This window comes from Carex rostrata, chromosome 4 (assembly GCF_964058835.1).
Source record: "Carex rostrata chromosome 4, lpCarRost1.2, whole genome shotgun sequence".
Classification (NCBI taxonomy): Eukaryota; Viridiplantae; Streptophyta; class Magnoliopsida; order Poales; family Cyperaceae; genus Carex; species Carex rostrata.
This window is the reverse complement of record NC_135921.1, coordinates 11730663-11754380: the sequence shown is the minus strand read 5'-3', so window position 1 is coordinate 11754380 and position 23718 is coordinate 11730663. Positions and strand designations below refer to the sequence as shown.

The following is a 23718-nucleotide window of genomic DNA, read 5'->3' as shown; positions in this document are numbered from 1 at the left end:
CCTTTCCACTACGAAAGCCGAGTATGTTGCAACTAGTAGTTGTTGTACACAAATTCTTTGGATGATCCAAATTCTGAATGATTATGAAATTCGCTTCCGCAACTTACCAATTATGTATGACAATACTAGTGCCATAATGATATCCAAAAATCCGGTTCTCCATTCTAGAACCAAGCACATATAAATAAGGCATCATTTTATTAGGGATCACATTGAAAAATATGAAATATAACTCATACATATCGACACCAAAAACTAAATTGCCGATATCTTCACGAAACCCTTGAATACTCAACAACACAATGAATTAAGGTTTCAATTAGGCATGCTTAAACTTAGAGAATAAGGCATACTCAACTTCATTTCAAAACAATTCATAACAATCAAAATATTTCATTTTAAGGCAACTCCACAGGTACAAAACGTTATAACGTTTCTTAGTCGATTTACTCATTAAAGCGAGCAAACAGCTAAAACGTTGGTAACATTTTCAAACCATTTGTAATGTTTTAAATAAAATTCCAACAATCTGAGAATTTGATTTTTGCACATTTGAGACAGTACAAAACGTTACATAACGTTTTGCAATCGTTATAACATTTTATGCCAATTCGTATGAAAATTCTAAATTTCTGTCCAAAACGTTATAACATTTCTAAAACGTTGTAACGATTCAAAGCATTAATACATCTGAAACTTAGCCAATTCTGAGATCATTCTTCTTTACTAAAACGTTTTAACGTTTCTGAAAACGTTGGAACATTTTATAAACCTCAGAAGTCTAAAATGCTAAATTTTTTATGTGAAACGTTATAAGCCCTACCGGTCCACGAACCACAACCTCAAGCGGTTCCTCAAGAGGATCAATTTCCACAAGGGTTAAATGAACAAATGATTTGGTTATGCCGACAAATGCAATCTCACCGTGTGGAAACGCAAAAAGGAATTCAAGACCTTCAAAAGGGACAAAGGCGACTTCAAGCACAATTCCTCCGAACCACCAAAGACATTAACTTACTCCGTGAGGTTCAATCAAGCCTCACGTCTCGATTTGTGAAGGTATATGGCGCTTCAAGTAGCTCGATACCTCAATCTCAACAAGGTGCAAATGAAGACGAAGAAGATGATCTCGAAGAAGAAGAGCTTGATGATGAAGAAGAAAATGCCAATGAAGAAGAGGTAGATGAAGAAGAAGCAATCAATGAAGACGAAGAGGAGTCCGATCACAACGAGGACAATTAGCATTTTTCTTATCTAATCACAACTTTAATTACAAGTTACTACTTTGGTTGGTATGAACTTAAATTTGCATGTTTAATTTGGACTTGTTTCACTTGAATTGTTTAAATTGCTTATGTTTGTTGATTTTATGAATTGTGGATTATTTGGGGGGGTTTATTTGCAAAATGTTGGATGCTTAAATTGTTCACAATTTATTTGGTTATTATGGTTGAATTGGATGAAATGAAGCATGACTTAAATTGCTATGGTCGAAATGTATGAAATGTTGCATGAATTGAATTGTTATATATGTGTAAATTGTGGCATGCAAAGGTGAGAATATAAATTGACAATACTTGTTTAAAAATTTGCAATTGTTTTTTAATTTGTCAATATATCATGAAAAGTTAGAGTAATTCCTCATTCCTCAATTTTTCTTGTTATCGTTCTTATATTACTAAATTGAGTGGGAGTGCATATTTTGAGGGGGAGCACTTTAAATCCGTGCCAATTTTTCTCCTTTTTGTCGATTTTCAAAAGGGGGAGAAATTGCTAGACATGCAAAATAACAATTAGGTAAACCAAATTGGGAAAAAATTCAATTTATGCACTTACTCGCATTGTATGTTTTTGCAAATCGAAAAAAAGGGGAGATTATTGTTCTAGCAATAATCTTTTTCGTCTATTTGACCAATTTGCAAAAATATACAATTATTGAATTTTACGATTTCTTCTATTTTAGAGTTATGCAGGTTCAAGACAATTGGAATTGCAATGTAGAGTGCTTGAACTGAAGAAATCATAAAGATTATCAAGGATTTAAACTGTAAAATTATAAACTTGGTAAAGTTAGTTTGATGTTGTTTAAACAGGGAACAAACGTTAGTAACGTTTGTAAAACATTATAAAGATTTCAGCCTGTAAGAAACGCTGACGAACAGCTTAATCAAACTCAGAAGGAATCACAAACGTTGTAACGTTTGTCAATCGTTACAACAATTTAATTAAATCAGCGTTGTAACGTTTGATAAATGTTGTAACGATTTAATTAAATTCAACCTTTAGAAATTCCTGTTTTTTATCAAGATTTTACAGTGCAAAACGTAACATAACGTTTTACAATCGTTGGTAACGATTTGATCAATCTCGCAAAAAAAGAATTTGAATTCTGAACTAAAACGTTGGTAACGTTTTAAGTCAAATTGCTCTTTCTGGAGCTGTCTCTATAAATAGAGTAGTGGGGTCTCTTCTCCACTCATCTCAGCCGACCCTAAATTTTAAAAACATTATTTTTCTATGAGCTTGGTTATTTCATTGTTGTGAGAACTTAAAACTTCAAAATCCCTCAAACAACCTCAAACTCACTTCACTAATCTTAAGTTAGATTAGGTTGTAGTGAACTTTTGAGTGTTTCTCTTGAGTAGCTTAAACTTAGAGACTTTATTATCTTCTCTCTTTGAGTTGGCCGTGTGACTTCCCGAAGGTTTTGTAAGGGCTCACCGGTTCACAAGTTGTAATTATTTCTCGTTGGGTATAGAAAGCCGCACCTAAAAGAGGTTGCGACACCCTGGAAACGTAGGCCTTTGATTTACCAAACTCCGTTATCACCCCGCGTGTCAAATTTCTCTAAACTCATCTATTTACTTTTAATTGCGATTATTTTCAGTTTTTAGAGCAATTAGTGGTGCACTTAGTATAACATTCATATGGCATGAGAATAGGGTAGTTGCAACTCTAATACAACTCTCCAATTGAAGATCTTAGTAGCACTTTAGTAGTGTATTTGGCAAGAGAAGAAGGTAATTGCAACTCCAATACAACACTCTATTTGAAGGTTTTTGTACCACTCGATACAAGTATGCATTGTGTTTACCTTTCTTTTCTTTTTCTTTTTTTTCTTTTTTTTTTCTTTTTTGTTGTTGTTAACTTGAAGTATAAACTCAAATATTTATACAGATATATCCATATATACATAATATGTAGAAGTATATAATCTGATTGTATGTAATGTATCAAAGCTTATGTATAACTATAATATGATTAGTTATATATTAACATATTAAAATGCACTATAAAATATGAGTTAGGCTGGGGTGTTATGGATAGCATAGTGGCCTCTATGCTACGGCTCAATATTCGAGTTTCCAAAATCCAAACGGTCGATCCGAACCGTTCATCTTATTCTCCATATTAATATCTGCTTGGAGACCAAATTTTATAATTTTCTGAATTTTTTTACTATTTATTAAGCCACTTTGAAAATCGCTAATCCAACGGTTTTACTGTTTTGTGCAGCCACCGTTGGATCAACAATTTTGTAAAATACTTAATAAATAGTAAAAAAATTCAGAAAAATGTAAAATTTGGTCTCCAAGCAGATATTAATATGGAGAATAAGATGAACGGTTCAGATCGACCGTTTGGATTTTGAAAACTCAAATATTGAGCCGTAGCATAGAGGCCACTATGCTATCCATAGCACCCCAGCCTAACTCATAAAATATACTTTATAATCCTTACATATTATATAATTATGTAGTATAACTTTCTGATATCAGAATATAATTTTTAAATATAAGTTTACCTTTATCGTGTATAATTATGTATGTAATTTATATAAATAATTTGTTATATTTATATAAATTTTCACATAGTTCTTCAATCCGCTGCATTGGACCTATCTTAGATGGACACAGGACACGGTTTAGGCAAAGCGTACCGGTAGGGGGCATGTACCACAAGGGATTGGCATTGCAATACAAGATGAATAATTTGTAAATTTAAACCTCGATACACTTGATTTGTAGCTTCTATTATATGGTCTCTAGTTGCTTCAGCTTTGTTTATGCAATCGGATTCTTTGTTTGAATTTTTTTCAAAGTGACTTTTGTATATCTTATAATTGTTGCTTTTTCACCGGTACAGCTGTGTTTAACACAGTATCAATTTCTAATTGTTACAATTTGTGCGATTTTTGGTTTCTAATATATGGAAACAGCCGAAAATATTTCAAAAATAGAAAAAGGAATTTTATGTATGTCATCAATCAATCCATATAAATAATATACACTGTGATCGGAATAAAACTTAATGAGAATAGAATTCAATTCACTAGAAAATAATGGAAAAGACTTCATTTCAAATTGAATTTTACTGATCGAAAAGTGCAAACGAAATAAAAGAATTCAATGTAGGAGAGTAAAAAAAGAACCTAAGAATACGCTGAATTTACAATTAATGCCATTTAGGTCGGCCAAAGCAGAGAGACAGAATAGGGAGATAAAATGGTGGTTCACAGCAAAATTGAAGAAAAAAATTGCGCCATTTGTATCTATCAAAATCGAAGAGAGCTGAATCAGTGTAATTTTGCTAGACTTCTGATGCTGTGGAGAGATAAAATCGATTTCAGGTATAGTGATCTCAAATTCGCTACTCACAGTTGATCAAGGGCTTGCCTGATAAGAAATCTTCAAGAACGAACTTGGTGGATGATGAAGAAGGGAAGGAAGTCAGGAGAGAGAAAGAGTGGATAGAAACGTATTTTCACCGTTACGAAATCATTTCTCACCAAATCTCTACACTTTGAGCGCGATTTCTTCTCGCGATTTTGGCCTCCAAATCACGCCAACTGAAATCGTTTCTTTTACTTTCGCTGCTTCCGATCATAAACCTGACACGAATTCCATTTCTATTTCTTGTTTGAGAGATTGTTGCGTCGTTCCGATCACAGTGATAATATTTCATCAAATGTAATCAAACGTATATCAATTTAAATGATGTTTGATGAATGATTAAACTTGCATCGTAGTTTATCAGCTTTAAGTGTGCTAGCACATACAATATGGACTAGGTTTGGAATGTCAGATTTTTCAAATTTAAAAGTAATTTGTGACAATTGTCAAGACAATCTTATCAATTGTCAACGAAAATAATTACTTCAAAACACCAGCTGCATTATCCAGCGCCTTCTTCATAATCTTAAACTTCCCAATGAAGCCCTTATTTGGGGCAACAACATACTGCTTCACAAAAAACAGAATGCCACTCAAAATCTCAAGCGAACCTGCTGTCCTTGTAAAAACATTCCACACCAATGATTCCTCCATGTTAAACGCAAACTCAAACAGCATCCTGAAATGCATAACCCGCTTTGGGGTTAGCTGCACAGGATCAGCAAAATCGACTGATTTTAAAACAGCAAAGGAGAGGGAGAAATTAGCAAGCATCTCAGCCGTGAATCTTGCCAAATTCATTGACCGGTTCAGTTCCATAGACTCGAGCTCTTTAAAGTGGTCCCACAAACAGTACTGGAGGCTGAACTTGTGGTTTTTGTCATGGCTGCATAGCTTGGAGGCCAGGACGGTGCAGTACTTGTTGAACATTTTCTCTTGTAAACAGCAGTGGACCAGAACCCGCATGATTTCCCTATCCTATGGTCGATAAACAAAAAGAGTTGTCAGATAATTTAAAAACGAGGAAGCACTCGTGCCCTTCCATCCCTTGACCTAAACATTTTTGTATGAATTGAGTGCTGAACTACTATCACATAAAAAGGAAATCTCCTGAACAAATGGTTCAGATCAAAATGCCAGCATAAAAACAAAAGGGATTCCTAAAAGCCAAGTTGCCAACATAGACGAAACTGAACAAAAGATTAATCAAAACCAAAGACAAAAGTACCAAGTCATACTGCCACAGGCACAAAAATCCAGAAGCACAATAGCAAGCAAAGAAAGCAAAGAAAAGAAATTAAATATATTAAACCTGCTTGCCAGAAATGTCAAGTCTGAGAAGCTTCTCAAAGGCATCTAAATAATCCTCCCCACTCATTATAATACAAAATATAGCCCTTCTCAAGTCAGTGTTCATCCTCTGAGAAGATGCCAGCTGGACAAGCTTTTGTGTCTCCAAAGCCTCTGTGCTGAATGTAGTGGCTACAAATTCTGTATTCTGTGACGTGTTGGCCAGGTCACCTGACAACCACCACTGCCCCTTCTTGTCAGGATCAAGTAGTTTCCGCCACTTGAGCCCACGCAAGAGTATCTCATCTGCTCTTAGCTGTTATTGAACATTATAATACAGTGATTAGATTCTATTAATCCAAATTTCCATGTTTGCTCCTGCAAAACCTTAGAGATAATGCACACTCCGTCATTACATAAATCAGGGAGAAAGGGACTTTTGGCAATACTTCCCTTGCTTTATAGGTTACATGTCACATTTTCAATTTCACAGAGGCAAACAATATATTTAACACATTACATGGACAAACATCAGAACTGTTCATCACATTGAACATAAAATATGCACCCTCAATGCAAGCCACCTTCAATAATAGAAAAATCAGGGTTCTCAGAAAACCAAAAGATTATAGTTTACCTTTTGCAGCCACTTCTTTAGACGAACGTGATGTGCAGGGTCCTCTTTGGTCCTTTTTTTGTTGTTTTTTATATCACATATCGTATCAAGCATAAACTCCATCTACATAAACAGTGGGAAAGAAGTATGAAATATCCAATTTAACCCTGTCAGCGGGAAAGAGACAAAAGCATAGTCAACTCACTCTTTTACTATTTATATTTGAATTCTCATCTCGTGTCCCACTAGGGCTAGTTTTTATCTCATTAACTCTGTGCTGGATACCAAGCACAACATCTTTCATGGAAGTTGGGTCATCACTTCTTAGCTTCATTCCGCAGCCTAGACAATTTTGAAAATAATTTCCATTACATATAAACAAAACTACATTATTGCCAACAATTTACCATCATAGCTGGTATGTAGATACAGATTAGGACACTCCTTTTAACCCTTGTTCTCTACTTTGTCTTATCAGAATTTTTAGCGTTTAGATGAATGGTCAAGGAGGTGAAGTTGGGTTAAATTGGGTCTTAATTATGCAATTCCAAGGAGTAATACACTAGAACAAAAAAGCAATCTGACAGTACCCCATAACTACGAACAAAAGTTGATGCCATATTTAAACGCAAAACAAAGTAAAAAAAAAAAAAAAAACTAAGGTACTAAAAATGTAAAAGGGTGTTAAAAATGAATCCCTAAACTCATTATACACTAAAACAGTCAGAATAGGTACGTACACTGTAGGGTAGTCAAGATAGTGGCAACATCCAAATTCTGTCAACCGCTTGCTCAATTCAGTCAGAAGATCATACATCAACTCACTGCACATAAAAAGAAGCAATGTGCAATAAGTAATATCAACCGAAACAGCTTGGATTTAAAATTGTTTAATTTTTTTTTCGTAAAATAGTAATAACATAAATTCTTAAGATGTACTGGTTGAAACTATTTCTACTGGAATTTTTTAGTTTAATATCTACTTTACTGTAATATAATAGCCAACATTTGCCATGCTTGTAATTCCCAGACAACAATTTAAATAGGGGGAATTTCACGTATACCCCTCAAAAACTTCAAAATTACGTATTTCCCCCTCTAAAGTTTAAAATTACATATTTCCCCCTCTAAACTTCAAAAAATCACAAATTTACCCATTTTGTTGTATTTTATATTAAAACTCATTCTAAAATCTTAAAATACCCATTTTACCCTTTATTAAAAGCATATAAAGCCCATCAAACTCAAAATTGAATCTGGACAATTTTTCTACCGTCCAAACTGCTTTTAAATATGCGTGCGCAAGATCAGCACGAATCTTGATGCGAACATGCACGTATATTGATGTGACCTGCACAGATCTTAATGCGATGCACACCAATCAATATTGCTTTAAGATCCGTGCATGCTAGATCAACACGAAATTGAAGCACTATGCACAGATCTTAATGCGATGCACACGGATCAAACAGTAGATGAACCCTTTAGATTTAAATTTGAGTTTGATGGGCTTTATATGCTTTTAATAAAGGGTAAAATGGGTATTTTAAGATTTTAGAATGAGTTTTAATATAAAATACAATAAAATGGGTAAATTTGTGAGTTTTTGAAGTTTAGAGGGGGAAATACGTAATTTCAAACTTTAGAGGGGGAAATACGTAATTTTGAAGTTTTTGAGGGGTATACGTGAAATTCCCCCATTTAAATAACTAAAGACCAATTTTAAGTCCAGAAATGACCAAACTAACCCTCAGATATTTTACACAACCAAGTTACTTTAAATTCATACAAAATTGAAAACCAATCTCTAAACCTGCTTAAATTGAGTTTATTTTAATTTGGGCACAGCGACAAAAGCTCACTGGAGGAAGAGCAAATTAGTCAACACATAACAAAACATAAATCATTATTCTTTGCAAATACTTCCAGGTATATTGACTGTCAGTTTGCAAATGAGATAAATGTAGGGTGTTGATTGCATATGATGTGATTTATATGCTGCAGTTGGCAAGAAACCCAAAATGCATGAGATAATGCACCTGGAAAAGACCCCAAAAATGCACAAGTAGCACAGCAATAAGGTCAGATTCCTAAGAGAAAGGGAAAAGAAATACCATGATTTACAGAAAAATTAAAGGCTTTCACAGATATGGAAAAGTATGTTGCCCAGATAGTAATAGCCTACAGGTGCAATTAAGGTAGAACAGGAAACACAATAGACTATAAGTCATATTAAAATGTCATTCTGATCTTATATACCTCAAGGAATTAATAAAATTGATCTGATTTCAATTTAATCTAGGATATGCTTTCAAAGGACCTCGCTAATATAATAGATTTCTTCAGGTCTCCTCTAGACAATTTTATATAACTTGCCCCCCATATTTTGAACTTTGCAGCTAGAGGTCTCAATTAAGCGTAAACAAAATGCCAGTAGGTACATATAGGTGTGGGTCTGGACAAAATGGAACCAAAATCACTGACTTGAATAATTTGATCCTAAATCCAAGCAATTAAGTGGTACCTGAAATATTTTAGCAAGAGAAGCAAGAAGCTTTGCACTGAAGTCTACTCCAACTAGACAAGCCATACCAGCCACAAAAGCTCCAAACACAGCAGCATACCTAAACAGATAATTAAATTATGAGCTGTACCTATGCATATTATTAATTTCTCAAAAGTAATTGGATGCGATAATGCAAGTGCCCCGTTAAATTATTGGATCACTTAGAAAAACCATGATGTGTTGTCAATGGAACTATGACACCACAAGAAGCATATCTATACTTCTATACCAACTGATATGACACTGCAAAGAGCATATTTATACCAACTTCAATGCCATTAGAATGACTATTAAGAAAACAATGTCAAGAGAAAAGAGAAAGTGAGCTCACTGTTCATTGCCACGGGGCCCTCTCAAACATGATGCCATCACTTCCTCACCAATTACCTGGCAGCCAATACTCCTCGGCACTGACTGTGGAATATAATTATAAGAAAATGTGAAGAACGTTTATAAGAAAATTAGACACAAGTATTGTAGCAATGTTGACCCAGATCCACAGGTCAACCAGATTAGAATCGGCCATCGGTTTAGCAGTTCAGTTCCAGACCATAATTTTATGGCAGGTTGGGTCAAGTTGTACTGATTTTTTTTATACAAATGTTGTCGAGTACATATGACCTGTCAATACCCCTATGCCTAATAAACCACAAATGAGCTGTCGGACAAAGTTCAGATGAACCCAAGAGATAAGTTGGATACGATTCTACATAATCAGGTCCAGCACTATACAACAGCAGGTACCGGAATCCGTTGCTTCTACAGTTATAAAGAAACTACATAATTGCAGATATAAATATAATACCCGAAATATGGCACCAATTTCCCCTGTAATAGACTCTACATTAAACTCAGACAGTCGATTTAAAAGACCTGGAATAAATCCAAGTTTTATCAAATAAACTCATTATATGATAGGAAAAAAAAAAAACTAAAAACGTACCTCTCACTCTGCGGCACGTTTGAGCAATCTCTTCGGATTCAGCATTTGCGGTTGCACGCAAATGAGGTGCCACATACTTTGCCTTAACACTTGAGCTCACAACAGGCTTATCTTCTGACATCTCATTCCCTTGTTTTGTTTCTTCGCCTTCTTTAGTCTCCTTCTCAACCACCTTCTTCTTTCTCTTTTGTTTTTTCATCTTGGCCTCAGAAGTACTTGCTTCATTAGCTGTATTTCCCTCCTCATTTTCGAGTTTACTGTGCTTTCTTTTCTTATCTGCCTCAGAACTACCTTCATCGGCTGTGTTTTTGTCTTCACTTGGGAGTTTGCTTTCTCGTTTGTTTTTTCTTCTTATATGGCATAGGATTTTCTGCTCTCACCGGTAAATCTTCACCTGATTCATAATTCATTCCATTATCAGGGTCTATATCAGAAAATAGTCCCTCAAATAGAGTATTTATCCCATCATCAGGCCCGGTCAGCTTTCCTTTCTTCACCTTGAGTTTTTTTGCAAGCCTCCTCTCCAATTTGAGATCCTCCTCTGCGGTGGTAGTTCCACCGCCCATCTCCAATTCAAGAAACTCTTGGAACTTGCTCCTGGACTTCGTCTTCAGACCATTGTGGTGCCTTAACCGAGATTTCTTCTTATCTGAAACCATAAAAAACACTTGAATTGAAATCATATGATGCAAAAGGTGCAATCTTTTGTTGAGAAAGGCATCAGCCCAATTGCATTATCAACATAATCCTTACATATTAACAGCTAATGAACTAGAATTAATTCCCAACTAAGAAAGCCACTGGGGCACTATTTAGCATACCTGAGCTACACACACAGAGTTAGACACCGGTACACAACTGCCACTGTGTACCGGTGTCTAACTCTGTGTGTGTAGCTCAGGTATGCTAAATAGTGCCCCAGTGGGTTTCTTAGTTGGGAATTAATTCTAGTTCATTAGCTGTTAATATGTAAGGATTATGTTGGTAATGGATAAAAATGCCCTTGCCTGTTTTGGTGATTCCACTCTTGATATCATTCATGTCTCGCATTGTGGCTTCTTTTAGAGCCTCTAGATCATCACAGGTTATAACTACGTAAAGAGCGGTACCAACTACTGCATGCTCTAATCCCTGCAAACAATTTGGCAAGAAAAGTTAGCTTAAGTGTGTTTCTTTACTGGTACTGCTGCTGAACCCATCAGTAGTGTAGATATGTAATGGTTCGTGATAAAACATCAACATAAACAGGAAAAGGGAAAACTAACTTTGACCTGAACAGATATTTTGATTCCCTGTGCAGCTTTGATCTTCTTATGGTGCTGAGCGGATATTCTTCACTTAGCACCTAACTGGAAAAGTGAAAATGTGATTGTAAATTGAATGGATACCAAAAATTGATAAAAAGGCATATCATGTTTGCCTACTGTGGACGTATAGTATGACTCTAAAGTCTAATCAATCTTAAAATTTGAAAACTAAAATTCAACTAAGCTAGCTCATTGAACCAGGCATGTCACCCAAAAGAACTGCAAGCTCAAATTGAGATTTAATTTATTGGAATGATCCCGAAATGACCTAAAGAATAATAACCAACTATATATGAATGCTAGACTGACACAACCCAAAACACAAACTATGTGAAAATTTGAACAATCAGAATGCTATAAACTATGTTTAAATCTCTGTATGTCCTCTGTTGGCCTAGACAATTATTGCCCAAAAAATATTAGTTTTATGACTGGATGTCCTGCAAATATGTAAATATTAGTTTTTTGCTTTCCTCTTTTCAGCTGTTGTTGCAGTGTTTAGTCCTTGCTTGGGGCTGCGCAGATAAATTAATTTTAGACTAAATTAGATTAGGAAAGATGTTGACAAAGAAATTTGAAGAAGTTAAGTTGTATATGGTATTGGAAAGGGAGGAATTTTCTTTCTTATTTGAACAACATCCAGTATAAAGAATAGTTTCATAGTTAATGTTGAGCTTGCCTGTGATCTAAGAAAATGAAAACAATAGATGCGGAAAATCCACCAATCAAACTGAACCAAGAGGTAGCTCTTTTACGCACGTTTTGATATATCAGGGCTTCGCAATATTTGATTTATCAGTCTTGAATATTTTATTTATTGGAAAGGCTAATCAAGTCATGACTAATTAGCAAATAAGATCAGTGAAAGAGTTGGATTATGTTTTTTCTCATCCATTCTACATCATGTTATTATCCATCAATTAGACTTAGTTTTAGCATTCAAATGACCCAATGAATGCCATCTTAGTTGAATTGAATAAATAAGAACAACAAGGCATGGATTTTGTACATTGTACAATTCGTAAATTAATGCCATAATTTTCAAAGGGCAGGAGCCTAATACCAAGACGTACAACACTCCTTTAAAAAAATTATGTAAGAAAGGTTAAATTGAAAAGGCAACGGATACAAAAAAAAAAAAAAAAGATTGAACTTGGGAATATTGTACCAGAAAAAGGTTTACTTGGGCAATACCACAAACAGCTGATGCACAGCAGAAAATCAGTTCCGTACCAGTACTGGTACAGACAGGAAAACAGCACCAATTTTCAGCAAGAAAATAAATTAAAAACAATGATAAGCAAGCACACAAATTTTTCTGAAACCAGAGGCACTTTTTCATTGATGAATATAAGGTCGTTAAACTTACAAAACTATACACACATCTTTAATTTTGTACACATTGCAAGAGAGATCAAAACAAATGAAATGAACAAAGAGAGATGACTCCAAAAGGTGTACCAGCCTTCAATAACGTACTCTCTCTCTCTCTCTTTCTTTCTGTTTGTACTCTCTTTTTTCAAAAAATGCATAGAACTATGTATTCCATGGTAATTATTGAGAAGCCAGTAAATTATGTTCATGTTACAAATTGAATCAAAAATTTGAATTTGAGCAAGCAGCCAACTAAGAATACATCAATGTTTCAACTCACTACAGAGAGTAATATAAATCAACGGAAAACTTCAAGCAACTGGAACAAATGTCATACTAAGAAGGGATCAGATTTTCTAGATATCATGATTTCGAATGAGCATATGTCTAATGTTGTCAGCTGCAGCATTCTTTTAGGTGGTCTATGCAAGAAAGGTCAATTGAGCAGGCATTGGAATTTGTACGTTATATGATTCGTAACAGGTGCAGCATTCTTTTAGGTGAGCTATGCAAGAAGGGTCAATTGAGCAGGCATTGGAATTTTTACATTATATGATCCATAAAGGATGCCAATCTGATACATGGGTTGTGCAAGAAAGATGAAGGTGAAAAGGTATTTGATTTAAAGGATGTATGAGAAAAATGTAACACACGAAAAGTTATAACAAAGAATCAGTCAATCGCATTAGATTGGAGAATTGCAATTTCTAAACCAAATGCAAATATTCACTCCTTGTATCAATAATTGTTTCAATTCCATTTTAACAACCTACAGGCCCAACTCTCATTAGCTGATTTTACAAAACGAACTCAATAATAGGTTTTAGAAACCATACCAAGAGAGGAGGAGCAAGTAGAGACCAACTACAAGGTCAATTTCCGGTGTAAAACCTGCTTTTCTGCAAAAATGACTGGTAAGAATGCATGCATGTCACAATAGGGTAGAAAACCTGAGAATTTGGTTAGTTTAGTTACCTCGAAAAGCAAGGATTTTGTGTCACTGTCGTGGAGTCCGGATCATCTGAGAAAAAAGAAAGAAATTAGTATAAAATTGCGCCAAAAGAATTACCATTACAAACCTATAAATGACAAATTTCAATCCTAAATTGGCAAAAACCGAAAGGATCCAGCGCCTACAGTTATCAGAGTCGAGCCCGTTAGCGAAAACAGTGAGAGTGCGAGGAGAGAAGAAATCGACTAAGAGGTTGGACGGAGACGGAGGGTGAGAGCAGAGAGGCAGAGAGGTTTAGAAGGGTTTCGGAGAGAAACGGGCAGGGTTTACTTCTAGTATCGGAGTATCGGACAGAGGAGAGAAACGGAGAGATTTAGATTGAGAAGATCTAACGGACGAAAATTGAATTTGTCTACAGTCCCCATCTCAAAGTCTCCATAATCCAATGATTCATTCTTTCGAGGCTTCGGCCCGCACTTGAATTGTATTTCGATGAACGGGCCGATTTTGGACGAGTTTTGATAGGCCCGTAGCCTGCTGAACAACTTAAATTTGAGTCCAGACCGATCCGATCCCATCCCCTCTCTCTCGCACGAATTCGTATCCTTGAGATATCTCAAACTTTGCGTGACTTTATGGAAAATCCTAACCGTTTAAAGATGTTCTGCACGAATCTCAAAGCCCACATGACACTGAACCCCTACATCACCCCGAATAGGCACCAGACACATCGGTCACACAAAAGTTGAGATATCTCAGAGGATACGCACTCCTCTCACACCCCCTTGTTCGATATCGAACAACGATCCTTTTATAGGGTTGTTAACGATCGGATATGGATCGGATATCAGACGGATACGGATATTTTCATAATTAGTTTGCTGGTTACAAAATATTTATTATATTATTAAAAGAGTGAGTCTATGGTACTATGCATATCACGGGTTGTTACTGTGCTACGGCTCTATATTCGAGTTTTCAAATTCTAACGGTCGATCCGAACCGTTCATCTTCTTCTCCATATTAATATGTGTTTGGAGACCAAATTTTACATTTTTTGAAAAAAATTTACTATTTTTTTAGATATTTAGAAAATCACTTGATCTGAAAATTCTGGACCATCCAAAAACAGTGATTTTCAATAAATCTAAAAAAATAGTAAAAAAATTTCAAAAAATGTAAAATTTGGTCTCCAAACACATATTAATATGGAGAACAAGATGAACGGTTCGGATCGACCGTTAGGATTTCAAAACTTGAATATAGAGCCGTAACACGGTAACAAATCGTAATATGCATAGTATCATAGATTCACTCTTATTAAAATATTAGTCACTAATTATGTCACAGTGTATATTGTTCATCAAAATATATATACATCTATACGCAATTTAATAAATTATTGGTACAATATGCAATTTAATAAATCAATTTAATAACATATAACACATTTGTTGTGGTTTAAAAATATAAACGGTCGGATACAGTTAGTTAAAAATCTTACCTATTCTTATATGTTATAATTTTTTGAATATAGATGCGGATACGAATCAGATAATTTAGGTAATTTTCTGAATTCAGATTCGAACAAAATTGAATAATATTCGATCCTTTTACACCTTCCTTCACCTCTCGCCTACCTGCTACCCGTGCTCATGGGCAGAGAAGAGTAGAGAAATGAAAAGAGCAAAAGAGAGCAACTTTGAATTATCATGGACGGATAAGATGGAGATAGAAGAGAAACGCTTCACTATAAAAATAAAAATAATAATTCTACTAATTTGTTACTAACAATTACATGTAACAACCTAATTAGTATAGTATCTGAATTACGTGCAAGAAAAGTCATATGTCACCATAGTTCCAATATTATGTGCAATTTAAAAAATCTCTATTCATAAGATTAGACTGAAATTAGAATAAAAAAAATAACTAAATTTAATTTGAAGTTAATTTCAATTTTGATTCTTTCAGCGTTCAGAAATCGATTTTTTTTTCATGCATTCTAAATATTAATTTCTAAAATGAATGATTAAATATAAATTAATATTTTTGTCAACATGAAATTTCGAAAGCACTTTTATTTAAAAGAAAATTTTCTATTTAATAATATCATACCTAAAATTGCAAACTGAATTATAACATGAGATTTAAAATTAGAATGAAATTAGAGCCTGCCTCCAAATTAATACAACCCCAGACGCCACCTGTCACCTGTGACTACACGTTTTTTTTTTCTTCAAAGAGGGGGCGGGCTAGCCACCAGCCTTGATTAATTCTCACCGAGGTGTCCTGCCGATTTCTCACCGAGTTGATTTGTCGCAATTAATGACCTCTACCTGTCAATCTGTCATGATACGCGGTATCTTTTCAAAGCTCCCCAACAAATTCTTTTATGCCCAAATAAGAATCAAAGGCAGATGTCATAATCATACAGAACAGCTTGTGTAGTTGTGTTAGTTTTTACGTAAGAAAATAATTGTTGTTTTGATGTAAATGACAAAATAGAGGGGTTTCTTTGACAAGTGGCTATACCATTTTCTCTGAGGTAACAAAATATTACTGTTTAGATATAAATCGTCCGATCAGAATCCGGGTAATTCCGGGTACCTTTAATATTCGCGTGGATTCTGATCGAATGGTCAGGATATAAACATAAATATTCCGTTACCGTAGGTGATATGAATTCTTCGGGCTGCTCAAGCGCGAATATTCTTCCTCTATAATATTCGTGCCTTTTTAAGTTTGGTCGGTTATTTGCTCTTGCGCGATTATCTTTCTAAATCTCGAGAAAAAGGAAGGAAAGAAAAGAAGGGAGGAAGGAAGAAACCCTAGCTTTTCCCTTCCGACTTTCCCGCCAGCTTTTTTCTCTGTTGATCCCATATACTGGGCGAATTATACGGCTTGGTTTTCCTGAAATCTACGAAAACTGTACGGGTTGGTGCTATTTTTCAGATTTCGTGTTATTTTTGTCGTTTTGGATGAATGATTGAATTAAATAATTCTCATTGGTCCTGACAAAATTGTTGTTTTTCTTTATACAATTTGATGGTGTCGGTTTGTATGCTTAAATTGACGATTGATTTGTGGGGAGATCAAAAATTGAAGAAGCGCTTTGGTTTTCTTTCGTTAATCTTTCTTTGGTAAATCTGAATTGTTGCATTTTAAGTAGGGACCTGCCTGGTCCAATGCATTGTATCATTGGAATTCCCCATTCCAGAGAACCTCTTTGATTCTTGCTTGCTTTGTTTATTAAAGCAAATACTTTGTGTTTTTATAATTACATTGAGAAGTACATTAATAATTTGTCCCCATTTCTAACTCAACAGGCAAATTTATATTCGTGTTATATCGAATCTAGCAGGAAAGCTCACCATGAGACGAGATTGGCTGTTGCTGCCAAATTTAGACCAAATCAATGCACCAATTGTGATATTGTCGGATTCGCAGTCAATTTATGGTTTAAGCCAGAATCTAATTTCCCAATTCAGTTCTCTGGTAGATTCTTCGATCAAACGGCCAAAAAACCTCTATGCATCAGGAACCCTTGCTTTGCATGAATCATTCAACCGGCTGAATAAAGTCACAGGAGCACTTTTCTTTTGGCTTTCAAGAGAAACAAGTTCAAATCTTTCTCATGCTAAATCAAGGGTTCACCCATCACAAATCAAGCATTGTATAGAGAAATTGAAATGGGACGGAAGGTCAATGCAAGTTGTGCTGGGTAGGTTTTTGAATATGACAATTGGAAAAGTTTTGAGAGATGTTCAGCTAAATCCCGCTTACGGGGTTCTCTCTCTTGCTGGTTCCGGCGTACCTCCTTTTGACAATATGTAATCTCTCTATCTCTCTCTTTCTGGTGTGTGTGTGTGTGTGTGTGTGTTTGTTTGCGTGTGAACAATTTGCAAAACACTGTCCTGTTAGTAATTTTCTTTGTGTAATTTTTGCATGGCATAATAGGTCATCTAAGGTGCTTGCTGAGTCACTTCCTTTTGCTTCGTACGGGAAGAATTGCAAAGCATGTGCAAACATTCCCATTTCAGATGTAGCATGGATTAGAGATACGACTGAGAAGCTAACTGGAATCAAATTCCCCACTTTTATAGAAGATAATTTCAATTATACCACTGAGGTAGTGCAAATTCCTTTTTTCCTGCTTCTCTCCTGGCTAATTTTTGTATAGTATGTTTATAAGTGATTTTTATATAATGTGCAGTTGCTTGTCGGAACTGGTTCTAAGACCATGACAATTATGAGGTTCAAGACTCTCTCAGTCTATGCATTTGGCCTATGTGAGTGCATTATTTCCTCTCATTTCTTTCTGTGTATATATTACCGTGTGCAACAGGATTGATGCCTGTTTTTTTTTTTTTTTATAGATATACATCCTGATTCTCTGTGTGAGAAGCTAGGTTGGAAATATGCCTCTGTGCCAACTGCTGAGCTGAAGAATAATCCCGGTTTCTTTAGAGATCTGCTGAGGTAGCTTGCTGTATATGTTTCACTTGACCAAACTAAATTTAGCAAAAAATTTGGGTGATAACCATATATTGTTTTTTTAATGTTTACTATTTTTTAGTGTTTATATTCTTTATTGATAATGTACTTCAGTTTTAAAGTAATTGAAATGTGTGTTAATGTCACAGGGAGGATATACATATGACAGTTCGACTGGTAGTTAATTGCAATGGACTCAGTATTAATAATGTGAGGAAGTAAGTGATTATTTTTACTCTGCAGATTGTTTTCAAATATAACTTTGGAATTCTGGTTTTTTAACTACTTGCTTAACTTTTTATTTTGTTTTCAATCATTAATATCTCAAATAAAAGTGCGACATTATTTCTTACAATTACTTTTCTCTCGTCTTTTTTTCAGAACATTTGAGAAGTGCCTTCGTTCTCGACTAGAAAAGGTAATTTGAAGATTTAGAACTTTCCTTCTATTTGATGTACTTAATACAATCTTTTCTCAAATTTCATTTTTATAACAGATGAATCCAGGGACAGATTATCATTGCCTCCAAAAGTTTGGTTCTTATTTCAGCCAAGACATCAGAATACCTGTGGTATGAACCATGAAATGTTGTCAGTTAATACTTCAATGCTACTCTGTTCAACAAAATGTTAGTATATAATGGTTTTAATCTGTGCAGGGCACTACAATTGATTTCAGACGAACAGCAGAGGGTCAATTGATAACTGAAAGTAAGCTTTTTTACTCCCTTCTACGGCCATATTGCTATTGTTTTCTTTGCAAAGAAATAATAGTGGATCCAACGTTTTTCAAGTTTGCATAACAGCAGTTTGCTAACTGGAAATGGAAATGACTATAATTCTATATATTGACCTGATTATCAATATTGTTTCTTTTGTGCAGTCAATGGCAAACATATTGGTGCTGTGCATAGCAAAGATCTCTGCAGTAAGTTTATTTAACTAAATTCTTAAGAGGGACCAAATGTCTCAATTTTTTGTGCCTCCATTTTATTTTATTTTCTAATAGCAATAATTATAAATTTTATATGGTGTGATCTGTGTTATTTTCTCCATATGCACTTAAAAAATTATCACTTTTCAGTTTTGTTTTTATGTGAATCAATAAGTTGAAAATTGACGTTCAGAAATTATCCACATCATGTATTTTTGCAAGTTCTTGATAACAATCAAAACAAAGTTAAAAATCATAATCTTCTACGTTTGCATAGAGAAAATGATGTAGATCACATCTAACGGTTATACTTCGACATTTAAGTTTTAAATATTGAGTTCTAAAATTTAAAAAATGGAGGCATGATGGATGCATTTGAACCTTCAGTTTTTAATATGTTCCCTCAAAACTTCTTATGTGCTCCTTTTAATCATATTTTTTTCTTACTGATTATTGTTATTATAGAGGCCTTTTTCGACATGTATGTTGGTGACTTGCCTGTGTCAGTTCAAGCCAAGCAAGAGATAGCAAGTAATGTGGGCGGTTTAATTAAGAGATGCTGAGAAATTGAAGTTGTGCATTTGATTGATGGTCAAAATTATTTCATTCTTCTATAGTAATAGTAAATCATGACTAGAAGTTTGCAAGGGATGAAATCATGTATAGCGAGAGGTGTAATGACATATCTAAAAGGAAACAATTGAGAAGAGAAATTGAGCATTTTGAATTGTACATGCAAATAGCCTATACGATATTTTTTTGTGGTTAGGCTTTTGCATAAAAGCTTTTGTTTTCATGTCTTAAACCTTAACAGGTTTAAGCTATTGTTAACGTGTGTATATATATATTCTTAATAGGTAATTAAATATCTCTGTTTAAACAAGTTATTATGTTTCTGTAGCATGTGAGTACTTTAATTTTGCTTAAGAGTACTCTTTATGTTGCTTATTTTATTATGTACGTATACTATTGGTTTATCAGTTGCAATTTTATCGGAAGCCGTTTTCCTGCTCGTAAAATCAATAATACACTTGATGATAATTATAGATCGTGATCAATCTTGCCTCGTGCTTAATTAATCATTAAGCATACAAGGCTAATTATAAACATAATAAACAAAAACAGCGGAAGCATAATAATATAAGTATCAAGCATTAGTCACATAACAAATAAATAAACATACATCTACACATCATAAAGTTTGATCCATCTCGGATCCAAAATAATATCAACTACATAAGGGGATATATGATCTATCGAGCCCGTATATATAACACAGGAAATACGGGACTTGTAAACCTAATCAAAAGCCTAACCCTAGCTACTCAAGCGATGTGGTCATCAGGGACAGCTCCTGACAACTCCTGCTGTGGATCGCCAAACTCTGTACCTAAAAACCCATGAAACAACTTGTGGGTGAACGACTAATCGTCCAGTATGTGACCCAGAATTATCCCCTCAGGGATCCTCTACGGTCAAAATACTTTTAATTAATGCCATGATGCGATTATTCTAATATGACAACATGCGAAATAAACCCAATGTCAAAATACAATATCGGATAGTAATCAATTCGGAGTCCAGTACTAAAGCACTGTGTGAACAAATATAATAATAATAATAATAATAATAATAATAATAATAATAATAATAATAATACTAATACGGATTTAGTAAATCACCCCGTGTCGTGCCAATAAGATCAAAAGATCCGAATAATATAATACGCTTTTATCTGCTTTAGGTGAGCTGGTCTATGTTAATGGAGACAATCTGTTTGGCAGAGATAAGTCCTGTATATCAGCTGTCATCCAAAGCCCAGACCCCCAAGAAGTGCCGAGATATGTGCTTGTGCATTTTCTAAGGTATTGGGCTAACTACCGAGTTCACGTGCGAGAATGGGATGATTACCCTCATATACCATTACGACTTAGGCCCTACCTCGACTTTACTGACCCCAACAATCCATATGGCGATGACCCGACTGAGGCAGATATTCAATCTCCGATAAGAGCCCATCTAGTGAGCTGTCATGATAGCATGCGAGCCTTGTTCATTCCAGACGAGGCACCGACAAACGAGCCGATTCAACAACTAGTAAGAACAACCCATGAAGCTCACTCACTCATATTTCTTAAGGCAAGTCTCAAAGTTGATCAGTTCTATCTATTTCTAAAATACATGTCAGTGGCCATGTTGTTATGCGTAGCTGCAATGCTCTCAGCTGCCTACTGCTGGCAAGGTCAAAAACAGGAGAAACAGGCTAAAAACCAACCCTCCACGGCCAAACCGATTTACCGGTCTCAAGCAACACGTGTCGTCTCATCAGTAAGTCCACCTGTTACTCTTAACTCTAAACTCTCCAAGTGTAAATTGCTTCCTCTTTCTCTCTTCCCAATTGCTCTACTGAAGCCTTGCATGTTGCACACGTGGATGAATATTGCAAGCATGCAAGCTCTCAAAGATCTACAAATCTTGGAATAAGATTGAAAGAATCCGAATTGGACCTGTCTAATGCAAAAATTCTCTCTTTTTGTCTTAACCTTTTTTTTGTCAAAAGGACTCCAATATCTCTTTATATCCAAAACAAAAAACATTATTTCCCAAATTCCAACTCAGAAGGAGACTCCTGTAACGGATGTGTACCAACCTCAATCCATATATACAAATGTCAGAAACCAAGCACCTAGCTATCCGAAAAAACACATATACCTGCACATATCATTTTTGTCCCCAGCAAAGCACCTTTCAATGAAAAGCTAAATTGTGACTTGGATCCACCAAAGCCTTTCTAACCTTTAACATATAAATGGTGCGGATCATGAATACTCACAGCTTCCGACTGCTACACGCAGTGCCATAGCTTGGAGTCACAACATATCTGAGGAGACAAAAATTTTAATTAAAAAGCAAGGTTTCTTTTCAACCCACCCTCTTATCCATAAAACCCTCGCAGACACCTCTCTACTCACAACTTCATCTTCAATTCTTGGACCTTACCCCCAATTCCAAAACAGAGGAGAGTTATCTTCCAAAATGGATAACTGTGATGAAATTGCGGCCTTGTTCTCCTCAATTGCCCCAACCTCTGCTTTCTCAAGTCGTCGTTTTCCTCTGCCTCAACATATTACAGCTGCCTGAGATTGGTCTTTATCTTGTCTCGCGCGAGTAATTACCGATCGAACGGTTTTTGATGATAATTTCACACGAATGATGATGCGAGACTGGCAAGCTGATCCGAGAACTTGTATATCCCCAATTGCTAAAAATACCTATCTTGTTGATTTTGCAACCATGAAAGAAATGTATGAGGTTTTGGAGAAGGAGCCTTGGTTTTACTATACGGGTGTCGTTTCTATGAGGAAAGTGTATGAAACCCACTTAGCTGAGGCCTGATTTTGTTGATCACTTATCATTATGGACCCAATTTCATAACGTCCCGCTGGAGATGTTATCGGCAGAAGGAATTGTGTACCTTGCTAAGATGATAGGTACTCCAATCTCTGAGGTAAGGCAAGCTTATCATGGAGGTCGTTTATTTATGAGAGTACATATTGCTTTCTCTACTTTGAAAGGGCTGGAGGACACTTTGCCACTTAACCACCCCACACTCGGCCCCATCACAATCCATCTTGTCTATGAGCGAGTTGCGCGCCTTCGCTCTTTCTGTGCATTCATGGGACATGTCATTTCAGGATGTGCTAAACACAACAGGGTGTTGCAGTTATCTGCAAATCCGGCTTACGCTAACAAACCCAAACTCCCTCTTCTTCACAAGCACCGGAAGGGTGCATGGATAAATTGCATTGCACTAGTGCCAAAAGAAATACCTGCTGAACCCGAGCCAGAATGGGCATCTCCACCTGCCTCCCCACTGGTGGCAACTTACCAAAACTAGAACCTGCCCCTCCCCATACCTAACCCAAGCCAATCTGTCCCAACAGGGGGTTAACCATGATGATGCCTACCATCCCGCCCCCACTGTTGGGCCGACTATGCTAGGGTAGAGACACCACCACTTCACCTCTGACCGCCGCACATCCCTCTCTGACCAAGCTTCTCCCATTTCCTGTCCTGCAACAGTGCATACCGAAACCACCAATCTCTCCAACCAAACTCGTCAACTGACTATCCATGAGTATAAAGGTCATCGCAGCAGTGACTCACCACCACCGGGATACCACAAGCGGCTTAGGGCGGCGAGCCCTGAATCACCGTCGGGTCAGCAATGAATGTCTTTAGTTGGAATTACCGCAAAAGTGGAGGACCTGTGACATTACTTACCATGCAACGGTACCTCCAAGCTACTAAAGCCCACATAGCTTTCATATCTGACACCAAGTGTAATGTCACTCAAGCCTCACGACGCATTCCGCAACTTCCCCTTCCGCACTTCGAAACCATCTCATCTTTTGGCAAAAGCGGTGGACTTTGGCTTCTGTGGTAGGATGATGTTAAGCTATCTATATTAGAATCTTCTTTTTATTCTATGTTTGCTAAAATTGAAAATATATTTGGGTCATGCATTTTGGGTTTTATTTACGGTGACCCTCACCATACTGTATCC

General features: G+C 35.8%; 1 protein-coding gene and 1 pseudogene across 5 annotated transcripts; one reads left to right on the top strand and one right to left on the bottom strand.

The window, feature by feature from the left end:
• Positions 1 to 5045: 5045 nt before the first annotated feature.
• LOC144553371 (uncharacterized) lies at positions 5046 to 11502 on the bottom strand (annotated as a pseudogene). The gene is made up of 12 exons (XR_013511361.1): positions 11360 to 11502; positions 11096 to 11219; positions 10089 to 10737; positions 9951 to 10018; positions 9477 to 9559; positions 9084 to 9203; positions 8619 to 8684; positions 7320 to 7403; positions 6785 to 6921; positions 6601 to 6702; positions 5986 to 6279; positions 5046 to 5651 (listed from the first exon to the last, which is right to left on the bottom strand). The product of XR_013511361.1 is annotated as an uncharacterized LOC144553371 (transcript).
• Positions 11503 to 16452: 4950 nt separating this feature from the next.
• On the top strand, positions 16453 to 20049 carry FAP2 (Chalcone-flavanone isomerase family protein). 4 transcript variants are annotated; one of them, XM_078301513.1, is made up of 11 exons: positions 16453 to 16658; positions 17051 to 17554; positions 17682 to 17853; positions 17938 to 18013; positions 18101 to 18203; positions 18368 to 18436; positions 18600 to 18636; positions 18715 to 18789; positions 18877 to 18928; positions 19101 to 19145; positions 19617 to 20049. In XM_078301513.1, exons 2-11 carry the CDS (start codon positions 17097 to 17099, stop codon positions 19712 to 19714), a joined length of 1185 nt encoding a protein of 394 aa, XP_078157639.1. In that variant the 5' UTR covers positions 16453 to 16658; positions 17051 to 17096; the 3' UTR covers positions 19715 to 20049. The 4 variants fall into 4 exon arrangements, with proteins under 4 accessions (XP_078157639.1, XP_078157640.1, XP_078157637.1 ...); XM_078301514.1 differs by having other exon boundaries at positions 16456 to 16652; XM_078301511.1 differs by having other exon boundaries at positions 16458 to 16658; positions 17682 to 17856.
• Positions 20050 to 23718: the final 3669 nt, after the last annotated feature.